We start from the raw sequence: 13,074 nt of genomic DNA, 5'->3' as shown, positions 1-13,074 counted from the left end.
TTTGATGAAGTTCTTACTTGATTTTTTCCATGTTGGTTTTTTCCTTTTTTAAACAATTGTTTTAGTGAATCTTTTGTTTTTACAGCATTTTCACTTCCAAATAACAACACCCCCCACTCCATTGTCTCTTGCAACGACAAAAACAAAGTTTGATGAAGTAAATCAAACCATCACCCACATTGAATACAGGATATTTTCACTGAGTGTTTTACAGAATATCGGGAATGAGAGAGACCTCAAAAGGCCTTTAGATTAGAGTAGAGAAGGAAATAAAGAATCCTTTCTTTGTCATACTTAGTACTCATCCTCTAGACATAGCTTATAGAGATTTGATGAGAAAGAAGCCCCCTCCCTTTAAAGGATGCCCATTAATGCAAATCAAGTTTTCTTTTGCCTTCATTCATCTCTAGCCTTTAATGACTTAATGGGTATTATCTCAAACAAACTGAGACCTGGAAAAAGACCTTAGACCATGGTCTCCCACTACATTTGGGGGCCATTTCCAGGTGTCCTGACTTAGGTCTTGCCATTAATATCAGTGACACTGAAAGAGAGGAGGGAGGTTGATGATACCACCCAGTTCTGCCTCATTCAGATTCAATTCACTTGCAAGTTAACAGATCACCCTCCTGATGATGCTATTAGTCTCTTTGAGAATGAAAGTTGAACAACAACCACCATCCTTTGGCAGCCTGAAGTTTCAAGGAGCATTTCCTGACATCCTACCTGCCTCAATTTCCCCACAGGTCCTTGTTCTGCTCTATAGGGTCAAGCAAAAGAGTTGGAATCCCTCCTTTGAATAAAAAACCTTTTGAATACTTGACCACAATGAAAGCAAACAAACAAAAAATCCCTATGAAATATTTAAGAATTGAGATCAAGGTAATGGCCAACCATGGTTAGTGATGAGAGAGAGTTGAATCCTGAAGGAAAGGAGGCATCCCAGGATGCACCCTAGGTATGGGGACTAGTGTAAAGGTATGGAGAGGGGAAATGGAACTATGTGTGTACGAAAGAAGGCTGGTTTGGCTGGAGTGTCTGAAGGAAAGTGCAAGTTATAAAGAGTGTTACATGGTGGGGCAGCTAGGTGATGCAACGGATAGACCACTGGCCCTGCAGTCAGGAGGATCTGAGTTCAAATCCGGCCTCAGACACTTAATAATTGCCTAGCTGTGTGAACTTGGGCAAGCCACTTAACACCATTGTCTTGCAAAAACTAAAAACAAGAGTGTTACATGCAAAGAAAAGTGTTTATATTTAGTACTAGAGAAAATGAGGAGTCTGGAGTTTATTGAGGTATGTGGGGAATGAGGGGAAGGATGACATGGCCATATCTGAGTTTCAGGAAAAACACTAGGGCAGCAGAGCAGAGGATGAATTGAAGTAGAAAGAGATAAGGCGGAGAGACTAATTGGAAGGCTATTCCAATAGTCCAGGAAAGAGGTGATGAGGGTATAAGGTTACTCTCTATGTAGACTCAAGGGGATTTATATGAGATATATGGTAGAGACAAACAACAGTATTGGTGACTGATAGGATACACAGCATGAACAAGAGTGAGGAGTTGGGGAAAATGCCAAGGGTGTGTACCTAGGAAATTGAAAAGAAATGGTGGTGGCCTTTAGGAAATTAGGAAAGATCAACAGAGAAGGGGCTTTGGGAGAAAAATAAAACAAAACTAAAGAGTTATATTTTGGACACATTGAAAGTGAGATGCTCCTGTAAAGTCAAACTTGAAATGTCAGATTTGTATTTTGTAGGACTGTGCATGCAGGACTTTATGTGGGACTGTAGCTTAGGAGAGAGACTAGGGCTGGATGGTAAAGACCAAAGAACACTGAAAGGAAGTAGTCCTAAAATACTAGAGAGAAAAATTGGGAGAAAAAAAAAACCTAGAGAAAAGCATGTCATTACAAACCCAAAGGGCAGAGTAACTCTAGGAAGAGAGAGCACTTAATAATGGCCAGTGCTATAAAGACATTAAGAAGGATGAAGATTGAAGGGAAGAGGAAGGATCAAATATTTCTTAGGAACAAGTATTTATTTTTGTGTGCCATTTGCTTTACAAATATATCATTTGATCCTCAACAACAAACTTGGGAGGTAAATGCCATTATGACCCTCATTTTGCATTTGAGGAAACGGAGGCAAAAAGAAGTTAAGTGACTTGCCTGGGGTCAGACATCTAGTATGCATTTGAACTCAGGTCTTCCTGATTACAGGGCCAGAGGTCTATCTACTGTGGTGCCACCTAGCTAGGTATCTATTATGATAGCATGGAGGGAACTCTGTGGACAAAGTGATGGTCCTGGAGTCAGGACCTCTGAAAATTAGTAGCTGTAAATGACTAATGGGATAAAGAAGAAGAAAATACAGAATGACGGTAAGGGACATGAGATGCACAAAGCGGGGAAACGAGCTCTGAGAGTGATGGTCCCTACTGGTTTTAGGAAAGTGTTAAGTGATTAATAGGGTTAGGGTAGAGGAGCATGTGGAAGGCTCATGGTAAGAAAAGAAACTGTTGTATAGAAAAAAATAGAAGGATTGCCTTACTTGACCGAGGCCCCACTTGGGAAGAGGTTAGTAAACTTGCAATGCTCTGAGCTAGCGAAGTCACTTTCTCCAACTCCAATCAACAGAAAATGAGTATGAGAAGTGCGGTCAATGAGGGACAACCTCCAGCATCATGAGACAACATAATGTGAAAAAGGACAAAACTAGGGAGCAATGCACTCAAGAGAAGGCTCTACAGAGTTGGGACTGAAGATGAGAAGAAGAGAAAGTGAAGGCAGAGCTGGGATGTTGATCTCAGAAGATACAAAGGGTTGGAGGGACTGGAGGACACCCTGAGGAGGAAGCATGGGTTTAGGAAGATCGAGACAGGGAGGACAGAATGATGGGTCATGGAGATTCAATGAAGAAATGTTAGGAAATATGATTCATGAGTCAATTAATTGGGGGACATGGGAAGAACATCAGTGAAAACCAAAATATTTATATTTAGTTATCCAGATGGAAGGAAATATTGCCATCCTAGCCCAATTTCCTCCCTCTAAACATGCAAACCCACCATGACAGTCACAGCACCCTTGGGAAGGATCTCCTAGGAGGCCAAGTATTGTCTTTCTGGTCTCTGGAGTCCAGTTGGGGCCCAACAGTAGAATGAATTTGCCACTTGAGGACCAACCTGGCTCAATGCACAGTGGCTCAGCATGGGTCTGCTGGCTGTTTGGGCCACCCATCCTGTTTATCACCCACCAGTGGGGTTGGGAGGGCAGTACAAAAAAGGACTCTGTTTCAATGATGAGAATATCAGGTCCCATGGTGACAGTGGGGTCTTTCATTATTGTTTAGCAAGCCATGGCAAAGGTAGAAATGGAGTTTAAGTATGGTGTGTAAGCTGTCTCCTCTCATGTCCCATGGGCCCCTGGAATCACATTGCCCATTGCCACATGTTTAACCTACAGTAACTCAAAGCAAATTCTCTGCCCCATTCTATTCCCTGACCTCAACTGAGATATTTGTAAAGCATTAACACAAAATCTGGTGCTTAATAGAGATACTTGGTGCCTTCCTCTCTTTCGCCCTCCCTTTTCCCCTTCTTACCAGTCATGTAAAGAAAATATATCTGATGACTTTGGTTGGATCTTTTCTGTATCAAGAATAAACCATGTATCTGTTCACAGACAAGAGCAAGCTGAGGACCTAGAGCACAGAGAACCCTGGGCTGCTGCATCAAGGACAATCTTTATTCCCTCCCCCTCCCACTTCTATGATCCAGGTAGGTTTACAGGTGATTGATAACTTATCAAGTAATCCAAATGCCAAGGAATAATTCGATAATCAATAACCATGGATTAGTGGACACAGTGAGAGATATGGTCCAATGAATGGGGTTGTCAATGAAGCCATCTGCCTAGGACCTGGACATTATCCTTCTCACCCAATGTAGCCTCCTCATTCATCCAATGAACACATCCTAACTTTCTGGGCTTTATATAGTAGGTCTCCAGATGAGTTGTCAGAACATGGTGCCCCAGTCAATCAAATATCCCACACATGTAGTTTAGGTAGGAAAATTCAATAGACACAAAGTTTTCTGTCTCCCAACAGGCCTTCATTGCTCATCCTCTATGGAAGGTTTTTTTGTTTGTTTGTTTTGGTTTTTTTTTAGGTTTTTGCAAGGCAAATGGGGTTAAGTAGCTTGCCCAAGGCCACACAGCTAGGTCATTATTAAGTGTCTGAATATGGAAGGTTTTACATATGAAACTTCACTCTCCCCATTTGGAAAACTGCCAAAGGCAGGACTTTCACTCTGAAGGGAATTTTGGGCTACTGCCATGGAGGAGAGCTCTGTTCTCTTGGCTAAATGGGAGACTAAATGGCAAAAAAGGAATTGTGAATCTAAAGCACTCAGATGAAGGGAAGAATTTCAATTTATAAATTGGAAAAGAAGTTTTATGGACCTGTGGAGTAACAATGCCATGGAGAAAAGTTTGCTTCTTTTTCCTTTTCCCCCAAACTGGTAGAATTTTCTCCCAGTAGAGATGCCTATGTTTTTTCTAGCAAGAAACCCCCAGGGCCATGGGTGCAAATTCCAGCCCATAAACCAGAGAACTAGCTAACACTCAAACCTTAAGCTACCCACACCTGGAGGCAAGATGCCCTGACATTAACAGAATTTTTCTGGGAGACACCAAAGCCCCAGGAACATCCCAACTCAAATAAAACAGTGTATGATGTCCACATATCTTCCGACAAGCATCATCAACCATTAGCCAATCACAAAAGTGACTTTGGTCCACAGTATCATGGGAGCTATAAGAAATCTATCTCACCTCGAGGCATCAAAGCTGTCATAGGAGCCCACCGTGTAGTGTCGAAAGAGTTTCTTGGTTCGATCAGTGCGAGTTTCTGTGCAAAGACAGAAGGAAAAAATGATTTTTAGAAAGTTTTAGCATTGTCAAAGCAAAAGTCACCTTTGACATTCTATGTCCCAAAAGGCTTTTCTTCTGGCCTGGACAGAGAGGATGACAATAAAGTAGTCACTGTGTCTTTACAAAGTGGAAAACTTGCTAAATTTGGAGTGAGGGGAGCTCAGTTCAGATCTGAACTTTACTCTTTATTTTCAAAGGATCAGCCTGGCTCAGAGTATAGAGACTCAACATTGAACCATGGGCCACTTGGTAATGGAATTTTTGGTAGTGGCAACCCACACTGTGTGTCAGTAGTGGGGTAGAGATGGAAACCCATGGGAACTCAACAAGTAAGATGTCAGGGCAAGAGTTATTTGTGTTTTGTATTTAAATCCTAAGCACTTGGCACATGGTTTATCGTCCATTTTTTCAGTCATGTCTAACTCTTCACAACCCCATTTGGGGTTCTCTTAGCAGAGATACTGGAGAGGTTTAGCCATTTCCTTCTCCAGGTCATTTTACAAATGAAGGAACTGCGGCAAACATGGGGAAGTGGCTTGGAAGGGTCACACAGCGAGAAAGTGTCTGAGGCTTGATTTGACTCTAGTATCTTTGCCAAGAAAACCCAAATAGGGCCACTAAGAGGAAGAAACAACTGAAATGACTGAATAACAATAAATGGAATGGCATACAGTTGGGGTCTACTAAATGCTTGTTGTGATGACTTGAATACATTCCCAATGAATGAATGGAAGCCTTTGCTCCTTGTCCATGGTACTTCTATCTCTCCTTGCCCCATCACTATACCTCACCTTGTCTGGCACCAGACCTAATACCCTTTGTTTAATAGATGAGTTTTTTCCTAATCAGAGTTCATGCTTTTCTCCCCTGAAATGGCCCACCCATTTTATGCAAACCTACAGAACACGGAACCTTCAGGAGAATTCTGTTTGAAAGTCTGGACTAAAATCAGAAGTCTTTGTTCCACTCAGGACAATGATCATGCTTCCATATTCATGGATTTTATTCCCAGACACAAAAGAAAGAAAAAAATCCACCATTTTCCAACTGGAAAAAAAATTATCCAACTAGTCTGACATCAACCAATCAGGAGAAGAGAGAACCTTCACTTTCAAATCCCAGACTTTCCTCATGTCCCCAGTGGTTCTCACCACATTTGGGAGATGACTAGCCCTTGGCTATTTCTTATACGATCGATCTTTGAATGTGAAAACTTTCCTCAGTACCCTCAGCCCACCACCCGTTAGAGTTCCAATGCCCACCCAACCGAGCTCCGAGTTACAACATGTTTCCATTCGGAAAAACAACAGCTAAGCATCAGGGAGAAACTATTGGAGCCAGGCAGCCCTAGAGGAGCAGCCTGGAAACCTCAACAGGAGAGCAGCGGAAGAGGACAGTCACCGTTGGGTTATAGAGCTCAGCTTTTCTCAGTGTTTGAGCTTGAGAATACCCTGGACATGTTGGGGGTAGGTAGGCAGCCAGTGTAGCTTCAGATTCTGCCTTCCCCAATCACCAGATAGCCTTGAAGCACAGATCTGTGTTACAAGTTTTCCCTCAGATTAAGAAGCTTCAATAGCTCCCTACTGCCTCGGGAATGAAATGAATACTTCCCTGTTTGGCATTCAAAGTCTTTCATAATCTGGTCCAATGTAAGATTGTGAATTGATTCCCCAACCTTGTCCTCACCCATTTCATATTGCAGTCAAACTAACCCTGCCAAATTACTATTCAGCACATCCCATCTCCCCCAAGTTGTCTCCCTAAGCCTGGAATCCCTCCCCCCCCCCCAATGAAATCCTCAGATCCTTTCAAGACACAGTTCAAGAACAATCTAGGTCTTCCTCAAGCTTTCTCTGCCCCCATTTATCAATGTTTACTCCATCCTCAAGGTAGTTCACATTTATTCATCTTGTTTTCTCATTTGTTCTCAGACTCCTCTCTCTTTTCCACCATAGCCAGGGGCCAAGGCAGGGCAAAGACGATCCTCTATGCTGGAAATCTAGTGAGACAAAAACCAGGATGGAGCCCTGTTACCAAAGCCTGTAGCCTGAAATGAATTGAAGCATGGATATGAATCATCATTGCCCTCTCAGGGGGCTGCCCTTCTATTTCCTCTATGTCATTCACAGAGAACAGGGACCCGAAGGACAAGAGAGCAGTTCCTCAGTACTTTCCAGTGGAGGCTGGATGCACACTTTGCATCCTCTGACTTTTGTGTTCTCATTAAACACCAAACCTTCAATCTGGGAGAGTCCTAGAAGAGCATCCAGGCCAGCCCTTTCTCAATCTTTCTACTGCTTTGTCATTCCACAGTACTCAGCTGTTGGAGGACCTAAGGCTTTGTTATTAATTATTATTATTTTTCCTGTTTCCCCTATTGCTTAAGGCTCAACTGGGTGGCTGTGTGCTGGTTACCTAGGGAACTGCTCAGAGCTCTCAGCTGATTGGGTGGCTATGCTCTCAGAGCCAGAAGCTTTCAGGACCAGGGTCAAGAGTTGTAGTGTCCAAGAGTTGCCTGGGGGAGGGGACGTTACCTCTGTTTGCTCAAATGAGTACAGAGATGAAAATGGCCACCCTCGACCTCCGCAGACCCACTGAAGAGCCCAGTAATCACTGGCGGCGGAGTGGCACAAGCAGAGGAACCAACCGGGCTTCAACTATCAGCCCAAAGAGAGTCACACGGGGGAAGAGAAAAGGAAGGAGGAAAGAAGGGCAAAGATGAAGAAAGACAAGAGAGGAAAGAAGACTGAAGGACAGAGAAAGAACAAAGTAAGACAAAAGTGAGGTACAGAGGTTCTGGACTGGAGATTGAGGATCTTCCCTCTTAGGGAGAGGATTAGATTTGGAGGGATAAAGATCTGAGTTCAAATCTGAACTTGGATGTCTCCTGTGTGTTCACAAAATAAACCACCTCCTTTCCCTGAACCTCAGTCGACTAATCTGTAAAACTGGGATGATAATTTATGTCTTAATACATATGTATTAAGCCTGTGCTAAAAAATAACAAAGCAGGCCCTGCCCTCCAGGAGTTTATGGAATAATAGAAAAGCAAGTGTCTTTATATAGCTTAAGATAAAAATCACATGGAACAAATCTGGGGTTGGGCAGGGCTGGGGTGGGGTGAGAAACCCAAACTGGGAAGATACAGTTTTTACAGAACTTTTCAAACTCAATTTATCACTGCACCTGGACATCAGTTAGGACTTTAGTAGTAGCAGTAGTAGCAGTCATCTAGTTCTGCTATTATTCACTAAGTGCCTTTGGGTATCTCTTTTCCCCCTGAAAAATGAGGGGGCAGGTAGATTGTGCCACAGTGGATACAGCGCTGGACCCAGAGTTAGGAAGACCCACCTTCCTGAGTTCAAACCCAGCCTCAGATATTTACTGGCTATGTGACCCCTTAAACCTGTTTGCCTCAGTTTCCTCATCTGTCAAATGAGCTAGAGAAGAAAATTGCAAATCATTATGGCACTTTAGCCAAGAAAACTCAAATGGGATCATGAATACTTGGACTAAAAACACTTGAACTGGAAAGTGACAGAACAACAAGAAAATGAGGGGGCTGCACATTATGCTCTGAGATCCCAACTTGAAAAGATTTAGGTCTTATGCCAAGTTGTTACATCTGTGGACCCCCCCACCCCAATCTTAATTGTGCCATCATCCCAACGATCATAAATGCCACTTTGTCAAGCTTTGAAGAAGTACAAATAAACAGAGTTTTGCTCTTTAACCAAAGGGCCAAATAGAGGTCAGAAGCTAGAATGGTCCACTAGACATTTGGCCAGCTGCTGCCAAGAAGGCCAAGACTTGCAATCTTTCCTCCCCATTTATCCATTTGGTGACAGGGTCCCCATCTGTTTTAGTCCTGTTATTCAGAACCTCAAAGGAGGAAATTTTAAAATTCAACATGAAAAACAGAATTTTTTCCTCCCAAATCAATGGCCCCATGAGAGGTCTGCCTTGGGTTGAGAGAAGAAAAGCATTTATAAAGGACCTACGAAATTCCAGGCAATGTGCTAAGCACTTTATGATCATGATTTCATTTGCTCTTCACAACAACCTGGGAAGCAAATGTTATTATATCCATTTTACAGTTGGGGAAACCGAGGCAAGACAGGTTGAAATGACTTGCCCAGGTTTCTATGGCTCCTAAGTGTCTGAAGATGGATTTGAACTTAACACTTAGTGCTCCAGACACCCGTGTCATCTAGATATACAGAGGGTCATGTAAGATCTTGTTTAACTCATGTCTCCTCTTTTAGTTTGTCCCTAAAATGATGACAAAGCTGCCTCTAGAGGAAAGAGAAGTTATAAATTTTTCTTTCATTTCCAGTCCCTAGACCTGTGCTTAACACACAGTAGGCACTTATATAATAAATCACTTCTTCCTTGGATAACCCTGGACTCACTTCATGGAATGACGGACTCTCGGAGTTGGAAGGGACTTCAGAGGTATGGAGCCCACTCTGGGACAGAGTTCTAGTTTTGAGGTCTTTCTTGAGGTGAAGACGAAATTTGTCTCTTTGAAAGATTCCCCCCTCCAAGCTGTCCAAAGGATAGCTTTCCTTTGCCTTCCTCTCTATCCTGAGTCTTCTCTAGCCTAAATATTCCCAGTTCCTTCTGTTATGTCTCCAAGCTTCACTGTACTCATTGGTAAAATGGGATTTTACTACTTTCACCCAAAGCCCCTCCTTTTTAAAAATCAATTTTTAAAATCAAAGTCTTGGCAAAAACAGTACTATATGCCACTGGGCTAGGAATCAACAACTGAGTCCTCATCTTACCTCTGAGCCCATCTGCTTGAGTGTCCCTACCCCTTTTTATGAACCCATCATTATGGACTAGATGGAGTCATCATTCCATTGGGAGGGACTGGGAGGAAGGAAGGCCTCAGATCAAATTTTGCTTTGCAAACTTCCTAGCTAGGGGATCCTGGGAAACTATTCAATCTCTGTGAGCCTTAGTTAGAAGATGGGAATAACAAAACTACCTATGGAACCTACTATGGAGTGAGAATTGAAAGATATGATATAGGTAAAGTGTTTCAGTAACTTTAAAGTGCTCTGGAAGGTAGTTGGACTTGGGATTTCCCTAGGGGCCTTTCCCTCTCTGAAAGCAGACAGATATCTCAGGACATGTGTTGATTTTTTTCAAGTGATGAAACACAAAGAATGCACAGGAAGGTCCACACACAAACACGCAAACACACACAATCTGACAATTCAATCTGTTTATTTCTACTTGTGAAAACAGGGGCATGACAAACTTCAGTTCGAAGAAAGTGAAATTCTAGAAAATAATCCCATATGATCCCATTTGACTTGGGCAAGGGATGAATGAGCAAGCTGCCTGCATGGTTTGTAGGAGTTTTTTCCTCTGCTTCACAGACTGGATCCAGTGAGGGAAATGTGGACTTCTTCACAGAAAACTTTACTGAGAACCTTACCATGACCTGCATCTGCCAGTGCTTAGTATATGGCCTTGAGGTTCTGAGGATCGTCCCAGAGGACATCATAATGTTGGAAGGCAGTCCTCCTTCAAGGCATGTGAGGCTTTCCAGATAGCTCTTTGGAGGTGCTTCTGGAAGCAGATGGGAATGCACCTTTTGGGGGGAGGGTGTGGCAGCCAAGAATTCCAAGTTAAGGACTGGGATTTGGGGAAAAGGTGAATTTCCCACATTACTCCAGCTAAGTCCCAGTTTTACAGAGGTAAACCAAGTGGGACTTGGAAAACCAGACTAAGAGAAAGTAGCAGCTAGGAGATGTTCTGGAGTTTGGGACCTGACTCCTCAAGCTATCGTCTTAATCCTCGCAGGATCTGAGGAACTGCAAACTTGGATGGCCATAAGACGCATCCCACCAGGAAATACACTTCCCATGAAATGAGAACTGGTTGGGAGAAGACAAAATATCAAGGGATTGGATACGGCACAATGCGGCTGAGACACAGTGTCCTTGCTTTTGTTTCTACCTAATTAGCCTCTACTTAGTATTTTTGCTGAAATAATATCATGGTTTGTGCTCTTTAAGGCATTTCTGACACTCCATTTAACATCATTAGAGATGATTAAATGAAATACTGGGTTCACCAATCCTTTGCTAACCTAAGGGCAGATTTAAAAATATTTCAATTCAAAATTCATTCATCAAGAACCTGTGTACATAGAACAAAATAACAAACACAAAAACACTCTACAGAAGAAATGGGGTCAAGGGTGTTATCCAGCAACTATATAATCAGAAAAGACAATAGGCTGGTCCCAAGGTGACAATGTGGTCTTTCTGATAGGCAGCTGGTTTGCTGGAAGTCCACCAGAATGTAGATTGGACCTCCTGGAAAATAATGGGATGCTATCTTGACCCTTTGATGAATCAGTTTAATGTTGCACTGCCCTTTTCAGGAGACTCTCTTGCTCCATAGGTTGCTGTGGTTCTGGTCCTGTCAAGCCTCAGTTCAACATCACCATGCCATCTGTGCTACCTTTGTTACTATTCCCATGAAGCAAAATGGGGCTGAAGGAAGTCATGATGCCACATTGCCTGGGTCCATTACAAAGTAATGGTTCATAATCTCAACTGGGTCCTCAATCTTTTTATACCTCCCAATGAACTTACTATTCCACTCTCAACAGTGATTCTTCCAAGCTTTTATATACTTTCTCAAGGGATCCCTCCTACTCCCCCCACCCCAGAACTTCTTAGCTGAGAACCAAGCCTTATATTTTACTGAAATTGAGGTCATTTTCTACAAATTCCTTTTTTTCTCTCCTCCTCATCTCACCCCTTCCATATACCTTCTGCCCCTCTAGAGTCCTTCATATCATGCCCATTAACAGTGTAGGCCTCTCTTTTCTTCTTTCTCTGCATTTCATGTGAACATACATGTGATCTCAGCTCACATGAATTTAGTTATCTCAGTTGATGAATCTTCAGATCTCTCCTTTATCTAGTCCTAAAACCCTCCTGACCTCCATTCTCTTATCTTCAACTATCTATTAGTCATCTTAAACTTAACATATGTTAAACAGAACTCATCTTTATCCAAGTCCTCTTCCTTCCACACTTCCCTTTGACTGACTTCCAGTCCTCTAGGTTTGAAACCTAAGTTTTCTCCTGAACTCCCCACTTTCACATCTCCCATCTTTTATCAGCTGCCAAGTCCTTTTGATTTTACCTTAGAAACCTCTCCTATATATGTCTGTTTTTCTCCTCTGTTGGCCTGATATAGTCTTCAGCATCTCATCTTTGGACCACAGAAATAGTCAGGTCTCCCCCTCACTCCAGTTCATTCTCATTCAGTAATGAAAGTGATCTTCCTAAAAGACAATGTGTCCATGTCACAATGCACTGCCCCAAGCCCCATCCAATAAACTCAATTGGCTCCCTATAACCTCTAGGATCAAACACAAAATGCTTGAAGCCCTTTGTAGCCTCACCCTCTTCTACATTTCCAGTCTTCTCACATCCTGCTCCCCAACACGGACTCTGGTTCAATGACACCTATCTCCTGACTTTTTCACAGATCAGACACTTCATCTTTTGGCTCGGGGCATTTTCTTTGACTGCTCCCCAGTCCCTTCTCAAATCAGTCTTCTTCCTTTTCTGGCCTTCTGATCCCCCTTAATGCTCTGCTAATCCCTCTGTGATCAGCTCTCATTTACTCTTTGGCTTGCTCATACATTATTGTTTTCAAGCTCTTTCCCCCAGTAGAGTGTGGGTTACTGGAGAACAGGGACGTTTGCCTTTAATTATAGCTATCACCTAGCACAGTGTCTGGTCCTCTAGTAACTGGTCTTTAATACAAGTGTACTGATTGACTCTGAGCAGAGCTCCAATCTCAGATAAAAAGGCAGAACCACATTCATTGCTGAGATCATGGAGATTTGTTTCCAGGTGGCAAGAGATCAAGATCTAATTTCTGCCCTAGTTGCTGTCCTGAACCTTCCAGTCAGCCTTTAATGGGGGAGTTCCAACCATTCTTTGAGCCAAAAAGCTTTGTTTTACACAAAGTGGTCACTATGTCTAAAAATGCAGGAAGCCACAGAATATTAAATCCCAAAGGAAAGCATCCCAGAGAAGTTTGCTTAAGGATCATTTCAACCTATTCTCTAAAAGGTCAAAATGACTTTCCTGGT

General features: G+C 42.6%; 1 protein-coding gene across 8 annotated transcripts in view; it reads right to left on the bottom strand.

Annotated features, from left to right (window-relative positions):
• The window catches only part of SHANK2 (SH3 and multiple ankyrin repeat domains 2), a 675,055-nt gene that overhangs the window by 286,756 nt on the left and 375,225 nt on the right, over positions 1-13,074 (bottom strand). For all 8 annotated transcript variants that reach the window (XM_074230853.1, XM_074230850.1, XM_074230845.1 and 5 more), the window contains one exon: positions 4,839-4,914. In XM_074230853.1, the coding sequence (XP_074086954.1) occupies positions 4,839-4,914 (76 nt within the window). The remainder of the gene's footprint in view (positions 1-4,838; positions 4,915-13,074) is intronic.

Source organism: Macrotis lagotis, chromosome 3 (genome assembly GCF_037893015.1).
Source record: "Macrotis lagotis isolate mMagLag1 chromosome 3, bilby.v1.9.chrom.fasta, whole genome shotgun sequence".
NCBI classification, from domain to species: Eukaryota; Metazoa; Chordata; class Mammalia; order Peramelemorphia; family Peramelidae; genus Macrotis; species Macrotis lagotis.
Note: the sequence above shows the minus strand (reverse complement) of the source record. Positions and strands in the feature narration are given on the sequence as shown.